Source organism: Pezoporus wallicus, unplaced genomic scaffold (genome assembly GCF_028554395.1).
Source record: "Pezoporus wallicus isolate ANWC-B61680 ecotype Strahan unplaced genomic scaffold, APGP_CSIRO_Pwel_v1 contig_6275, whole genome shotgun sequence".
NCBI lineage: Eukaryota > Metazoa > Chordata > Aves > Psittaciformes > Psittacidae > Pezoporus > Pezoporus wallicus.
The window spans coordinates 1,899,279-1,916,308 of record NW_026636901.1 but is presented as its reverse complement, the minus strand read 5'-3'; the positions used below and the strand labels follow the sequence as shown (position 1 = coordinate 1,916,308).

General features: G+C 38.4%; 1 protein-coding gene across 2 annotated transcripts in view; it reads right to left on the bottom strand.

Annotated features, from left to right (window-relative positions):
• SMC5 (structural maintenance of chromosomes 5) overlaps positions 1-17,030 on the bottom strand; it is a 45,361-nt gene that overhangs the window by 10,462 nt on the left and 17,869 nt on the right. Inside the window, exons 10-17 of one of the 2 annotated variants that reach the window (XM_057402155.1) lie at positions 15,933-16,087; positions 14,165-14,278; positions 12,966-13,060; positions 12,628-12,760; positions 11,292-11,465; positions 10,990-11,159; positions 5,991-6,114; positions 3,162-3,284 (exon numbers count right to left, since the gene is read on the bottom strand). In XM_057402155.1, the coding sequence (XP_057258138.1) occupies positions 3,162-3,284; positions 5,991-6,114; positions 10,990-11,159; positions 11,292-11,465; positions 12,628-12,760; positions 12,966-13,060; positions 14,165-14,278; positions 15,933-16,087 (1,088 nt within the window). The remainder of the gene's footprint in view (positions 1-3,161; positions 3,285-5,990; positions 6,115-10,989; positions 11,160-11,291; positions 11,466-12,627; positions 12,761-12,965; positions 13,061-14,164; positions 14,279-15,932; positions 16,088-17,030) is intronic. The other variant, XM_057402156.1, reaches the window with a different exon arrangement.

Below are 17,030 nucleotides of genomic sequence, written 5' to 3'. Positions count from 1 at the left end.
CCTTTTGGTTACAGGAAAGATCTCACACCATTCTGAATTAACACAACTAAAACTGTACAGCACAACACTTATGTTCCACTATATATTTGCATATGCCCTATAATGCATTCAATAACATTTTTAGGGAAATCTTAGAAAGTTCTAAATTAAAACTGAACTGTATTTTGGATCCCAGAAATTGCAAAAACAACTGGCTTCATCTAAAATGTGTTTGACCTCATGCTAACAAAAGCAAAGGATCCAGTGAAACACATCACACCCATACTTTCTTCATACAAGAAACGTGAATTTATTCTTATGTGTTTGACCACTCCAGAGCCAAAGGCAACTTTGAATCATCTGAAGTGGGGAATGTCAGCTCACAATTGTACATACAGCTCTCATGTGAAACCCTGCAAAGCTGCACAGAGTAAGATTCTGAGTTTCTCTCTAAACACTGAAAACCTGACATGGATTCAACATTGAATATGCCTGACCAAGCCTAAGGCAAGCAAAATTCTTCAGAATGTAAAAAGGAAAATGTGTGGGGAGAGAAAAACCTCAGCATTCAACAAGACTGGGAAGCAATAGATATTTGATGTGGTTATGAAGAAAGTACTAGAATAAACGCACTGAAAGTTCAACAAGGTTTCAGTTGTCATCCAGCTTTGCCAGCTGATTGTCATGGCCACACACTAAATAAAACATAGATAAGTATAAATAAATAAAAATACACTAGTTTTGGTTTCTTCTCCCTCCTACATATTAAAAAATGCATAGCAATGTTAAAGTTTCTGTTGATTTCCTTACAGTGACTCAATAGAACAATCTAGTTAAAAAAAAACTCTAAATAGAACAACTTACCATTCTGAACAGAGATGCTACATGAAAAAAATCACAGTCTAGGCAGAGCTTTACATCTGTTTCAACCAACACCATAAGAACACCACCACCACCACCTTGGAAAGAGCTACATCTAGGTACTTCAGGAAAGCTCTGTACTAGTGCAGGGCTATGACTACAGTTTCCTGAAACGCACCTACCAAACAGCAGAAACCAGCTATACTCTGTGCATGAGTAATTGGCATTCTGTTGTGCTCACCAATACCACAACCAGTTTTGTGCAAAATAAGGTGGTTAAAGAAAATACAGTTACCGGTAGCCAACGTTTTCTCATGAATTTGTGCTTAAACACATGCCTGGTGACAGCATTTAATTATCTGAAGTTTGAAAATTTAACCATACAAAAACAGAATCTGCATTTTCTTAAAACTTGGCTTAAGGAGCAAATGCTGCAATATACATACTGAGTATTAATGCCAATTATTTAAACAAATTATTATCAAATGAACCTGAAAATTAACAAGCTATCAAAGCGAGACAATTAGCAAGACTCTTTCAAACAACCATCATAAACATGCATGCAAACTCTGCCAATTATTTAATGAGCAGATGGGGCTAACAATCCTCCCTAATATTCAGTATGGGTCACAAACACAGATTTCCTTCTTAGGCTCACTAAATAAATTAAAAACAAGGAGTTGTTAAAATAACACCAAGGTTCCCACTTGAACTGCAATGATATAATACAAACCCCAGAAATCTGTTGCTGCTAGCTAACTTGACTTGTTCAAAACCATTGAACAAGTTGGCCTTAACATAAATGGTTAAAAACCCCCACTATAAAGCAACAAACACGATGCTCTCTTCACAGTATCCCAGTGCCAACACCTCACAAAACGAACATATGCGATATCTTCGATGGACCAAGTGGGGTTTGTGTTTGCTTCAAATCTTAATCAGTATCTACTTAAGTACCATAAAGACTCAAGACTTCTTGGGAGAGGAAGACCATAAATGACTGCTAAGTATTAACAAAGCTTCATGGCTTCTTTGCCCGATACCCACCACCCCAATTTTCAATGAAGGCATCATGACCAGCATATGACCTACAAAAATGTCTGAAGTTTAAATGCATAATTAATGGTCCCATAACTGTAACATTTAGGTTCCAATTTACTTCACTATACAGCTTTTGTACAATATACTTATTTCTGCTTGGCTTCCTCTTTTTGCATGTTTATTTATTTTATAAAACCTTGTTAGCAGCTGTTCTCAAGACTTCCTTGAGGTGCGGCAAAGGCATCCTCCCAGCAGCTTTCTACTGCTGTAGGAAAAAAAAACAACAGCCAAAGCCACTTAGAAGCTGGAGAGAAGGCCCAATTTAAACACACAATTTCAATAAATGAATTTCAGAGGAAACTAAGAACTACTGAGTTTACCCCATCAACATTCATGTCCTCAGGCAGAAAATAAGAAATAAACCACAGAGTATACAACATACACGATTCACAGGACAATACAGGAAGGAGAACTTCCAAAAAAAAAGGGACTAAAGACTTAATTCAAAGACTCAAAATGCAGTATATGGAGAAGCGTGACTTCGGAGTTCCACGCAACTGAAAACTTACAATGCAGCTCAATACTCAGATAAGGAAAAAACTTAGATCCCGTACTTTGAGTTTTTTCCTCCCGTAGACTGAAAGACTGTACTATTATTACACAAATACAAAAATTGACCTCTGTGCACCAATCCAGGAGACACCACAGCATCCTATGCTCTTCAAAAACAGCATGTGTGTGGAAGTAATTTCTCACACTTGTCTTTTTCCCTGAACACAACATAGCTTCCTAATACGATCAATACAATGACCATTTATTGTCCTCTTTCTCTTTCCCTCCAAAGAAGGCATTTAATTGCAGTATGATAAAATGAGCTATGAAAGAAAGGTAAAACACATCTGCCTTACTCTGACATGGTACTTTCTGGCTCATCTTGAGCTCGCATGTCCTGTATGCATTGGGGTTACTTGCCTATGACAAACTTGGAAGCAAAATACTTCTAAATGACAGCTAGTGTTTTTACGCACACCATGCATTATAATAAAAAAAATCCAGGACATGATGACTTTCAGAATATTTTCACAGAAGCTTAGTGGGCTTAGTTGAGGAAGACAAAGCACCTATTCAGTTTTAAATGAAGATGCTGAAGTCAAACTACAGAAATCAAGGCTAAATATTTAGCAGTACTAACACAGACACAGAAGCATCCTTTTTTATACAAGGGCTTCCACAGAAGATGCTTTCATATCAGATATCCCAGTATTCATAGGAATAGTTACCTCTGCGGCTTTTAGCTGTCCACTTGCTGTTTTATACTCTGTTTCTAGTCTGATCTTCTCAGCAGCCACTGCAGTGCTCTGAAGAATCAAATCTGCCTTGAGGATGTTCAGTGATACACAGCTCTACACAGGAAAACAGCAGATATCTCTTTTTTTTTTCCACAAAAGACTCAAAACTGATACAATTACTACCAAGCTTTAGAATGGATTAATTTTTTAGTCATACCATACAATCTCATACACTGTTCAGCTCTTCAACAAATTCAACGAAAAAAGGAAGGTGCCTTACTGGTGACACAAGCTCTTCAAGATGTATAGTTCCCCCAGCTACTTTTAATCTGTAAGCATATAAATCTCACTTGTGACCAAAGCATTTTACATTAAAAGGCACATTCACTTTCCTTATGCCAGATACTCACATATGAAATGCAAGAAAAGACTAAGCCATCTCAATTCTCTCTCTGAGACAGAATAAAACAGGTGGATTTTGGTGGTCTTTGTAAGTCACACACAAAAATGGAAAAAGGTCAAAAAATAAACACATAAGATGTCTCTCTCACTGATGAGATGACTGACAGTGACTCTAGTGTCTTGCATCTTAACTGGAACAGACAACAGAAGGATGCTCTATTTTGGAAGTTTATTGACAGACTTTAGGGATCCCCAGAAGCTGGTCTAACATCTTTGACATTAAATGGTTGCTTATTTAAATGAGTCAGCCACAGGAATTAGCAACATAATCTTGACTGTGTGAAGGGCAGCTTTAAACCTCAAATTATGGGGCACTGAGAACACCAGTTTATAATATGCCAATTATAAAAAAACACAAACAAACAAACACAACCCCCACCCCCCCCAAAAAAAAATCTTCTCTCTTAATGAAAAGGAGAACAAGGTTCCAACTGTTGGTCTGTTCCAACTGCAAGGGACCTGTAGGATGAAGTTTTCAGTGTTAGCTCCTGACCACAATAGTGAGCCAAGGTCTGAGATCTTTACTATTTATCTGTTTCCAGTCATTGTAAGGAAAGTAAACTGAGTAAAGTCATACAAAAGGATATGAAAAATGGAAAAAGGTTACTCAAATACAACAACACAAAGAGAACTACACGCAAACCCGGTGCAGAATCTGAAACAGCAGAACAAGGCTGTTTCTGTCTACTGGTTGTGAAGTATTAGGTATGGTCCAGATGCAGTCTGGCACATCTTTGTGTAAATTTTTTATCATTTTAATAGCCTACAGTTAGCATAACTACAAAACTTACTGGAAAAGCACAAAGACACACAAATTCAGAAGCCTTCATGAAGTTTCGTTTGGGGATGACCAGAAATGTATGGATTTCAACAATTTTGATAAAACATATAATAAAACATCTTTCTTGTATCAAAACATTTTCTCCTCTTCATATGTACTAGCATGTATTTCCTACAGTATGCCAAATATAAAAATTAAGCTGACACATCACTGAAATAAATCCCTTTGATAATCAAAAATTATCTCAAGCAAATACCATCCTTGCTCCCCTACACCCCTGGTATACTGAGAAATACCCAGTATGTATCAAATCTGGTTTTCTACACTAGGTGATAAAGAGATGAAGACATTCCTTCAGGCATGTCATACAGCAGTCAGTAAACAACTCCAGGAGCACTTTACAAAAGCAACACACTGGGACAGATTATGTGCTGGGAAATGCGCATCAAATTAAAGAAAAAAAAATATCAAAAGTATGTTCTAGAAATTTCTCTTAAAGCATTTGCACACGTTTTGAAGAGTGCTACTTTTCAGTATTGTTATTACCTGTACAAGTTCTGTAACATAATCTAGAACCTAAGCAACCCTTTCAACATGGCAGGTGTTTTGCTATTTGGCATTTCAAAATTGCTTTGGCTAGCTGACCAAAGGTGATTCTGAAACACTCCAATTGTTGCAGTCCATGCTTATTCAACAAACAGAAAGAGCCCACCCACTTGGAACATTTACTTCCTTTTTTATCATGTAAATACCAACAATAAATGTACTGAAATCACCCTCACTTCAAAGGTAATACTAAACTCTTGAAGGGTAAGCAAGAACACATTTCACCATTAGTAAGGCCTGGTAAAGTTAAAACATACATGCTCGAAGAGGCTGCAAAAATGCCAGTATTTTTTCTGCCGAGTGCAAACACATAAACAGATTCCCTCGGAACGAAAAGTAACTGTTTCTTGTTCCTTAGTTAAGGAAAGTTCTTAGTTGAGAAAATTCACTTCCTGGCAGCTCCTATTACTAGAGTTTACAGGCTAAATGAAAGCAACAATTAAGTTCAGAATGTTTTTTTTTTTTTGGAATTAAAGAAAACCTTATGACGTTGGAGCCTGAGATTCAAATACTTTCCACATCCCCACCCTCTTCCACAATCATGGATCCTTACAGCTTCTGGCCAGTTTTTCACATGACTAATGCTACACTTTTTTATTCAATAAAAAGAAAAAAAAGTATTATGGACTAGGGTGCAATGAAGAGTTCACAGAATTATGAACATTCTGAAAATGTACAGGCCAAAACAGGTGAATGGTTCATTCCTAGTTCATGCCTGTATCTACTGAATCAGACCATGGACTGTAAGACTTCAGTCCTTGAGAGTGTAAATCAACACAAGCAAATTATCTACAAATCAAATCAACAACAGATGAACAAGTTCAAGTTCATAAAATCTTTGAAAGATGTTATCTTGAAGCAAGTTGGCTTGTAAACATTTACAGTAACACATGCAAATATTGTGTACCTCCTCCCTGAGTTACAATAATTGGACTTAATAGTGGAACACATACAAAGTTAAAAATCCATACCTTTATGAGTTGCATTAATTCAGTAACAAGTCTTGCTTTTTGGTTATTTATTTCTTTGACCTTTACATCTGCCTGTTTAGATTGGTCCTCTAAGTCGATAGCATCTTGTTCCAGCTGTCTTAAACTATGGGAGGAATCAATATTTGATTAATCCTGATTAAAAATAAACTGTACACAAATACAAAAAAAATTCTTTATCTTGGTGATGAAGCAACAGTCAGCAACAACAGGAATCTGATACCTAAATATTCCAAACCCATTAAAGACATCCCCAATCTATGCACTTTAAACCTAAGAAATTCAAAAGACAAAAAAAAAAATCATAAAGAAACTGATTTTAGCTACTAAGGCTATCACTCACCAACCACAATTCTTTACTTCTGTAGATTTCAGATTAAAAACACTTAAAAAAAAAATCTATGTAAGAATAACATTTTTCTTCTACTGCTAGCTCCTTGCAATGATACAACTTAGCAGAGTTCAGGAGGTTTGCTTAATTCTTGTTATATACGCTACCAAAAAAAACCTCCCATGTCCTTAGCTTACTGCAGAGAAACACAGTTTAAAATGAGTGAAAATTCTGAAGAACTTCATATGAAATAATAATGCTTAATGAGCTGCACAGCATTTGAAGATCTTTAAAAAATGGCCAAACAGATCAAGAGGATGATCCTGAAAACTACAAAATAATCGTTCTTTGATCCCCTTGGAAAACAATTGTAGGGGCATAAGGGAGGTGATCAGGAAGAAACAGCAAGCATATACCAAAGGTAATCAACATACCTAATGAATGCAATTGTAAAACAACCAGATAATGAGAGATCAAGTGGTTGCCATTTACTTAAGCTTTACCAAGGCTTTCTGTTAGGTTGTCCGATAAAAGCTCATCTACACACCCAAAAAGGAGAAACAGACAATAGCAGGTGGGGAAGCCCAAATAAAACCCTACCCTGGTTACCCCCAGGCCCATCACAGGAACCATCAGCCTGTGAAATTATGTCCCGGGGGTTCAGCTTTAACAGTTGTTTTTTTCCTTCTTAGTAGCTGGTGCAGTGCTGTGTTTTTGGCTTTAGTCTGAAAACTATGCTGATAACACACTGATAACACACTGATAAACAGCTGTTTTCAGTTGTTGCTAAGTAATGTTTACTCTGATCAAGGACCTTTTCAGTCTCATGCTCTGCCAGTGAGGAGGGGCACAGGAAGTCCCGAGGAAGCAAAGACAGGACACCTGACCCAAACTAGCCAAAGGGGTATTGGATACCCCAGCACATCACACACCCAGTATATAAACTGCAGGGAGTTACCCAGAAGGCCCAGACCACTACTCAGGTCAGGATGGGTATCAGTTGGCAGCTGGTGAGCAATTGTATTGTGCATCACTTGTGTTTATTGTTTTCTTTTTGTTTTCTTTTTGTTTTCCCCCTTCAGTTTTATATTCTCTCCCCTTGTTATTTCCCTTATCATTATTATTGGTGGTAGTAGTAGTAGTGGTTTTGTACTATACTTTAGTTATTGGACTGTTCTTATCTCAACCTGTGGTATTTACATTCTTTCAATTATCTCCCTCTATCCAGGAGCAGCAGGGGAGGGGGGGGAACCACTGGCCCATCTCTGAAAGCCCAGAGGAGCACATGGGCACCTTATCAGGCACGACTCCAAATTAAGGACTCGAAGGAAGGAACACCCTGTCCTAGGACAGCCTCAGCTCCAGTGTTAAGGTGTGAAACTCAACAAGGAAAGTCAACACCACAGCATCCTCTGGACTGAGGATGGTTGTTTCCTGGGGGTATAGGAAGCACTATAGAATATAGCAGAAAAGCATGTAAATACCTGGCTGGTCCAGCCATGCCCAATTAGCACATTCCCTTTTAGTCAACTGCGTTTTTCACTCTTGTCCGGGGTGAGTGGTTCTCTATTCAGTGTACAAGCAACTAGTCAGATCATAAACCAGAGGAGAAGGCTTGCTTGTCTGTGATGCCAGCAACTGGAAAGGCCAGTGACAGTCGCTGGAGTGGGACCACAGTTCAGAGGCCCATGTGTCCATGGTGTCAGCACCTAGTACAAGTGCAGATGTGCAAGTTAATGTCTGATGCCTAGTGAAAAGCAGGCCAGACTAGCTATTAGGTGAAGTAGCCTGAGAGCCAAAGGGTGAGGCCTCAGGAAGAAATCAGGTAAGGGACCAAGCAAAGTCCAGCCTTGCTGCCAGAAACCATGAGATCTGTTGTCTCTAGAGGCAAAACCTGCTGGCATGTGTACATATTTAAAAGTAAAATGACAGGGGTACTGGTTATTGGGAGGCATTATGGGAGCCATGGTTACATCTGCTCATTTGTACGACTATGTGACCAGGCAGTCCCAACCAGTTCTGCATGCATTTGCACATGGGTGACCAGCACAGCTCATACAACCAACAGAAACAGGGCTGCAGCCTTGGGAGTTTGCATGTCCAGGTACCAACAACTGAGGAAGCTGAGGTCCAGGAACAAGTACTGTGCAGATTCAGTGTGTCTGGACCCAGCTGCTGATGGGATCCACGCTGCCTGTGTATGTGTGTGTGGTACCCTCACTAGGGGAGTCCTGTCCTGTTCAGACAGAATAGGAACATGATGAGTCCAGTGGTGCTGTGCTTGTCTGATTTCTTTATGAGTCCATCTGTGCTGTGTGGCTGGCCATGTGTAAGTATGTACGTAGCTGCTGTTTAGATGTGTTTTGTGTGACTGTGTCTACTGGGAAGCTTCAGTAGTGGTGGCACCTGGGAGCATTAAGTGGCCTTGGATCCATTTTGTCTCAGGCTGCTGGATCCACTCATTCCCCTTACTTTTTCAATGCTACCTCCCACAGTATTGTTGTATTCCAGTTAGAAAAATTCAGTCTGGGTAGATAGAAGACTATAGAGGTTTAAAAAAAAAAAAAAAAAAGTGGTTGGATGGTCAGGCTCAGAGGGTCATGGTTAGTCTGTCATATTCTGTCTGGAGTCCAGCATCAAGTAGGATGCCACAGCATTAAGTCCTGGGACCTGTCCTGTTTAACTTCACTGGCAGTGATGAAGAAGCAACATTCTGGTCAAGTTTTCAGACAACACTATACAGGGGGGAGCAGTAGGCCCGCCTTTCAGAAGGGCCTGCTGAGGCTGGAGCAAGGGGGTTCACCAAAGGCTCATGAGATTCAGCAAGGACAAACGCTGAGTCCTGCCCCTGGGAAGGAAATGGGTCTGGCAGTGATACAGGCTCAGGACAGACTGGCTGTGGAGAAGCTCTGCAGGGAAACACTTGAGGTATTGGTGGCCAATGAACTGAGCCTAAGCCAGGAGTGCACCCTGGCAGCAGCCAGGTACCCCAGCATCCCTGGCTGTATGAACAGAAACACAGGCGGAAGAGCGATGTTTCTTCCCTGTTCAGCACTGCACCTAGTTTATCCCCCTGCCCAAATCGCAACCAACTGGAACAAATTTGGAAAGCAACCAATATGGTCAAGGTCTACAGCACATGCCCTGCAAGAAAAGGATGAGAGCACTCAGCTTGTTCTCCCTGGACAAGTGACAGCTTCAGGACATCTAATAGCAGCCGCCCACTCTCCTTCCCACCAGGAAGCCACTCACAGGATAGAATCAGGCTCTTATAAGAGGTGTGCAGTGGAAGGATGGCAGACAGTGGATATAAATTGAAATAAGAAAAATCCAGACAATGCCAGCAGAAACTTCTTCCCCATAAGGACAACCAAACAGTCAAACAGGATGTCCAAACAGGTTGTACAATCTCCATGGAGACTTTCAAGATGCAGTCGGATACAGCCCTGAAAACCTGGTCTGAATTCAATGTTGCATTGCTTTGAGACTACAGACTATATGAAGCCCCTTCCAAACTAAGTGATTCTGTCATTGTGTGTTACTTTCAAAATTATATCCAGCTTTATTCAGATATCATATCAATTAGAAACATGAGTATTTGAAAATAGTTATGCTCAGTGTACAGATTATTTAAATAATTTCTGCATAAAAACATCCACATTATAGAAGAAAATGTGTAACAACCTTGTCTGTAATTGTGCCACGATTCTTACCCTGATTCAAAATTAAAAGAGTGCAATTATTCTTTTCAAAGGGAAGGATTTAACTGATGTTCGTTAAGTCAAAGGGTCCACCTCCTGCCTCCAAACCATATTTTGTATTATAGTTAAACACCATGACAATACATGTATCCCTAGTAAGAAACCTGAAAGCAGTACTTGGCTTTGCAGCTGCACTCACATTCACACTGTTTCAAGATGGTTTTTTTCCACAGCAACCTGGACACTGCTGACTATACAGCAGTTGAGTCTGGTCCCTCTTCACGGAAGAAAAGCCCTTCTTCAGTTTAATGCACTGTAAGTAATGCAAGAGCTGTGCACACAAGCATCAGCACCAACTTCCAGAAAAATAGTGTGGCCTAAAAACATAGAGTATTTGAGGTTACAAGGTCTGCTGGGACTGGGTTAAGGAGGGGAGGGCGCAAAACCTAAGGCAATCTCACCTTCACTGCCTTCTGGGAGTGTGAGCTTAAGTGGAATACATCTTGAACCATGCCCAGGTTCTCACTTATGACAAAACAGTAACAGAAGAACTAATTGCAGAGGCCCACAAAACCAGAAAATACGTTTAGACAAATAATGCGGTCAGGGTCCAACTCAATCCCTGACATGCTTACTTAGTATCATTTATGCCCATTATAGTATTATCTTGACATGTGCCACCAAGACTATGACAATATTTATGTAAATGCTCTCTTACTGGACTTCTTTGATTTTATTACAGGAAACCATTTGGAACATTATTACATGGTTTCTCAAATACTGTCTTAATCTCCACTTCTAAACACCTTTTGTCTTGATTACCACCTGTATCTGATGCTGAACTACTGGTTACTTTGTAAAGATAAAAGCACACTGCAATAAGAGGAAGCCAAATACCTTTGTTATTAAAATTGTTAATGTTTCACAGATAATATGGCTTGTTTCTTACCTATCATATTTCACACTAATTTTTGATTCCAGCTGTCTCCTCCTGTTTCCTTTCTCTAAGATTTCCTTCTTCTGCTGCCTGAGCTCGTTGTCCTTGTGTTCCAGATGCTTCTGTTTCTCCAGTGATTTAGTCAAACGCACATCCAATGTCTTTAATGTATTATTGATATCCTGAAATAAAAGGACACCACTAGCATTCTTACTACAAACATACCATATTAACACATTCAAGTAGACTATGTTTACTGTACAATAAAATGGATAGTACTTCACATCATGTACAACACACAAAGAAATCCCTACCTGTAGCTGCTTTTCCAACTGTCTCCTTTCATCTGTATCCACTGAACTAGTGAGAAACTGTGCTGCCCTCACAAATGTGTTGGTAGAGAGGGGTAGGTTTGTATAAGCAGATATTTTAACAACATATTTTTCTTCTGCTGTGTATATCTGCCTAAGTTTGGTTTCTTGTATGACCTAAAAGAAACATACAAAAATATTAATTTGTTAAAAGCATTATTTGTGGCAATGCTCGTTCAGAACAAGAAATTAACTAGCTAAAATCCACAGTAAAGAACTTCAGGTTATCAAGACTTGTTAACAAGAGTTGTTAACAAGCATTTGCAAAGAAAAAAAAAGATGCTAAATTTAATATATCATGATAATTTTAATCCATGAAAACTGCAGTTTAAAGAGAAAAATGCTTAGAAAAGAAAAACGTTAAGAGCTTTTCATGTAGGACTCCCTTTACTTTTACTTCCCTCTTTCTCATTCTTAGAGCCTCAGAAACACAGCATATAGGAAGGAGGAACAGCTTTCCCAGTAAAACAGGAACTGTTCTCTGTTCATAAAGCCTGCTCTCTGAGCTTCTCAAAAAAGCAACTCTTGCTGCTCTCAGCGATCCCAAAGCATTTCTGTGTTCAAAGAAGAGTTCACTTTCTGTACAAGATAGACAACAGATGGCCAGCATAGACAAAGAAGTGAATGAGGATTTAAGCTGAAAACTGTCATGTGTGTTACTCCATTGTAACCCGGCAATGATCAGCTTGCAATAATCCATAAAAGACTAATGTAGAGATTGCTCCTGGTCAGAGCTCCTACCCTGTTTCTGTGAATCCAAAAAGTTTATATACTACTTATTACAGCAACTCTGACTGAAACTATACAACTGTATTTGCAGAGAAGGAACATCATAATGCATTAATAAAAAAAAAAAACAAAACCAAAACCAAAAACCCATACCAAAAACCCATCAAAACCAGGCAGCTTCTAATTGTTTTGTTAAACACAACGGATCAAAACTGTCATGTACAAATAACTGTCGGATTAAAATTTGCCCAGAATCTCAGGCACTTAAAGTGGAAGTTACAATAAAACAATTTCACATAACTGACTTGGAACAGTTTATTTGAACTTGCAAATAAAAGATATATTTAACTTTTTATGAAGTACTGCATCAGACGGACTGGATTTGTTAAAAAAGCCTTGCAATGTTTGAGTATGATGAACTGTTCTCACCTCTAAAGGCCAGATATAAGGCTAAAGCAATTTTCTGCTTTCTCCACATTAATTTGCAAGAGAATTTTTGAAAGAAAAACTCTAGACCACAGGCATGTTTGTGCTAATTAGGACATCTCACCCTGTCAATCATGCTTCTGGTCTTCTCTGTTCCCACAGGGACATCATGAACACGGTACTGGGAGCAAAGATAACTCATCACAGGATGAGGAGCATCAAATAACTCTCGTAAATATGAGAAAAATCCGTACCGGCTGAAAGGGAGAAAAAACCCAACATACATCAGAAATAAGAGCTGGCAGATAAGCAAGCTTAAGTTATTGAAGGGTCAAGAAAGAAGTCCTGCTAACTCAGAACTGAACTGGTGAAAAACTTATTTGCATAGATAATTCTAATATATAGTAACAACCCCAAAACACTATTTAAGACCTCTCCCCACTGATACAGACTGATACATACTGCAATTCTTCAATAGGTCTCGAAGGTAAGTTTTCAGCACATGATTCAGCAGGTGCACATACAGCATTCACTCTTAGTTTCTGATGATCACGCATCTAAATATAGATTACATTTAATTATTTGGTAAAACAGACTAGAAAAAAATCACTATATGAAAATCAAGTATTGTTTCTTGATTACAGAACTGGAATTATTTTAAACTGACCACCTGCTGAAAAGCTCACAAAAATTCACTCTCATTCAGGCATGGCTGAGTTCTCTAAAAGCCAAGTGCAGTTAATGTTTCTCCATGAACATGCCACATACAGGAGAAAACAAAAGCAATCAAACAAATCCACAGCCAGGTGCTCAGTCTAAATGTCAAGCTGTATGTAATAAGGGATGCCCCCTCTTTCAGGCTGTGTGGCCATTTTGCAGAGACAATGTCAGACCACTGGGTACAGAGGCTCTGAAAACCCTGGTCCTCACAGGGTAGAAAAGATTGAGGATACAGAAAGACCAGTTTAGCTGTCTAAAGCCGCCTTGCACTGTGTTCCACAACCATGGAGGAAAGGCAAGTTCTCAGATATCACCACTACTGTTCACATATATAAAAATGGCTAGCCTCTTTGAAGAGCAGACAGGTCTACAAAAATTGCATGACAGTTTGTCATTAATCACACAATGCTGTAGACAACAGCTGGGAAGTAATATGACAGCTAATATCGTATCTTGTGGCTTTTTATTTCTGCACCATCTGCCTGGATCTCAAAGGGAACTAGCTCCTTATCGCTTCAAGAAACAGCAATATTAAGAAAATAAAAGCTTGATTTGCTGCTTGGACCATTGCAGTCTCACAAAAGACGTCCCCTCACCTCCTAACTTAGGAGGCATTGGAAAAGCTTCGTACTAAATGTGTATCTTTCTGCTTTTGTCATTTTCTTGTACAAAAGTGATTATTGCCTTGTCAAGGAAGACAGAAGTTATTTCTAAAAGTATGTTCTTAATATTCCTGCTTTCCCCCAGTTGGTCTAGGCTTTAAATAAATAATAATTGAAAAAAATCTTACTCCAGAAGAAAGCTTTTGAATACTATGTATTAGCTATTATGTTCACCTTGCCAATCAAAACTTAGTTAAGTACAGACTTAATTGGTAGACTCCAAAGCTTAGGGCTCCTGCAACAGTACTTAATCAGTTTTTAAAATTGGTGCCTACTTGCCTCCACAAGAAACATTTCCATATCTTGTTGATTCTCAAAAACAAAAGCCCTCATGTCATTGGCCGAAATATGATTTTCAACATATTTAGCATGTTTGTTGTCTTTCATATTGATCTGTTAAAGAAAGTTAATGAGAAAATTATTTAATACAATTGGACTTAACACCCCCCTCAAAACATTTTAAGCAGTCAGATGATATCCAAGCCTATGTTTAACAAAACCAAACACAACGTTTAATGTTTTAAAAGACATTATTCCCTGTCCTTCTGCATCCAGTTCTACTGGGAGGAAACCTACAGTAACTCATACATCACTGTGTTTGTTTCTTAGCCATCTGTATACTTTTTCAGCATTCCTGGAGCTATCACTGTTTCCAGCATACCATCTCTCCCTCTTCTGCACTGCCCTTACCTTACAATTGCAGCCACAACCATCTCATCTCAACCTTCTCTAGTGGTTCAGCACCAGTACTAGTGAAGGTATATCTCACTGTTTAGAAACGATTAACCTAAGGAATGAAAAATCCCCAGAAAATACCACACTCCACAAATCATTTATATGCAGTTCCCTTTCATTTGGACATAGTCAACATCACCAAATACAACTACAGAATTATGAAGTCCTAAAAAGACAGATTCACAGATGGATTATCTTTGAATTCTTAATAAATAAATTTAAAAAATTCCACTTTTAAGATGAAGTTTTTCATATCTGAATTAAATGTTACAATTCCTTAGTATCTCTCTCTAGTAATTAGACATTATGTCACTATACATGACAGAGGCAAAATTACACAGAACTACACAATTTAATATGCTGAAGTTAATCAAAGTCTATGTACACTTTACTAGCAATTTTAAAGCTACAGTTTGTATGTACCTGAGACCAACTTACAACATCTCAAACAAAAGTTGGGCATTAGTGGATGACACAGAGGTTAATGAGGCCTTAAAGTAAAAGCAAAGGCAGACTAACAAGGCATTTGTAAAATAATTTCCTGGTAATAACAGGAAATATTTGGCATTTTATAATCAAGAAAAGTAATCTGGAATAGTTCTAGCACATGCACAAAGTATAAGAATTGGCATAAAAATATTCAACATTCAATTTAATTTAAATTGTAGCAATATACTCTTAAAATTGCAATTCTGAGGAAGAGGAGGAGTGTGCTGGAGTTTCTCACCCTCTTCACATTGCCTGGAGGGCCACTGCAAGTGGCTGAGATAATGGTGGAAGAATGCACTAGAAAGCCAACAGCCTCTCTGAAAATTTAGCCATGCTATTCCCAGCTACTACAGCATCTCTTGAACCAAAACACAAAACTAGCAATAGGTCACATATTTCTGTGTTCATAGCTGGGTGTACAAAGCAAACCACAAACACACCTGAGAACCACAGTGACACATTGTAACCATTGCCGAGAAGGTTGTGCTATAGCAGGAGATATTAAAATGTAAGTACTCCTGCTTCATTTAAGCAGTACATAAGAATTACTTAAGTCTAAATGACTGGATGCACCTTAGTGGAAATCTGCAATAGGCACCTTAATAAAGGACTGCTCCTTAGGGAGGGAGGAACTCAATGTTGAGTATTACTACCTATGTAATTGAAATTACAAATAGTTTGCCATGCTAATGTATCCAGCATGTAATCAGCAGCTCGCTTCAAGATGTGTCTTGAAAGTCTTGAAGTCATTCTTGAACTCTTGCGAGGCATAAAAAACCTAAATATTAACTGGTTAGAGTGATATGCAAATAAAGTTTCTTACTTCAAGCATCATGGGTTCACAAACTCTTTTTTGAAACTTGTCTTTATTCTCTCTTAGCCACATAAGAGCAGAATGCGTGTCTCTGAATTTCCCTTTAAGATTCTCTTCCTTCATATTCATTACATTATTAAGTTGTCCAAGGCGATCAATTATTCCTGTAATTTAAGGCAGTTTCTTGAGTCCACAGCAAGCACACTTTCTAACAAGCATTTTCCAGTGTTTACTGACTCTGTTACTCCAGCAGTAAGCTGGTTAGGGGAGCCTAAGAATTCAGAGTTTCTTTTCCCAATCAAGTTTTTGTTTATTCTAAAGAAATCTTAAGAATTATTTAAAGCTTAAAATCTAAAATATAATGAAGACTTACCTGAAAGATAATGAAATGTGTAGCACACTAAAAATGCATGAATTCAGTCCTAAAAATATCAAAAACTTGTTCTAGCTTTATATTTAAAACCAGAAACGCCTCAAGACTAAAGAGGGAGAGTGACTAGCAACATGAAGTCTCTGAATGTTATTTGATACTTGCAGAGAACACGATGTGTGACAACAGAACACTTGAGAAAACATTTGCTATTCAGAAGAAACACATATTGGATACTTTCTGTGCTGCTCAAAATATGTCTCCTTCCCTTGGTGACTTGGTCTCTCAGTGCCTCAGCTTCTGCTTGGATTCTATGACATTAAGTGCCATACACATCAGTATGTGCAAATGTACTATACTCACCAAGAATACATATACACTGCCTACCTGCAAGGCTACAATTTTTATTTCTTAGAAAGAACTGATTGCAAATCCTAGGCTAGTATAAAGCAATTTGCTACAATTAAAGTCAGTTCAAGTTAATATAGAAAGGATAAAAGCGGCATCAGTAGCTACTAGAATGCCAGACAGACAATTTTAAACACTGCATCTTCAAAGCAAATTGCCCTTTTTGCTTCAGGTTTGGGATAAATACGTTTTTTTGTACTAACCACAGACACCTTCACTTAATAACAAAAAAAAGATCAAACTGGCAAAGCAGTATCCAGAAGAAATTAATGTTCAGAAGGGTAGTTTTAAGGTCAATTGCCACAATTGCCATCCTCTTACTCTATTTT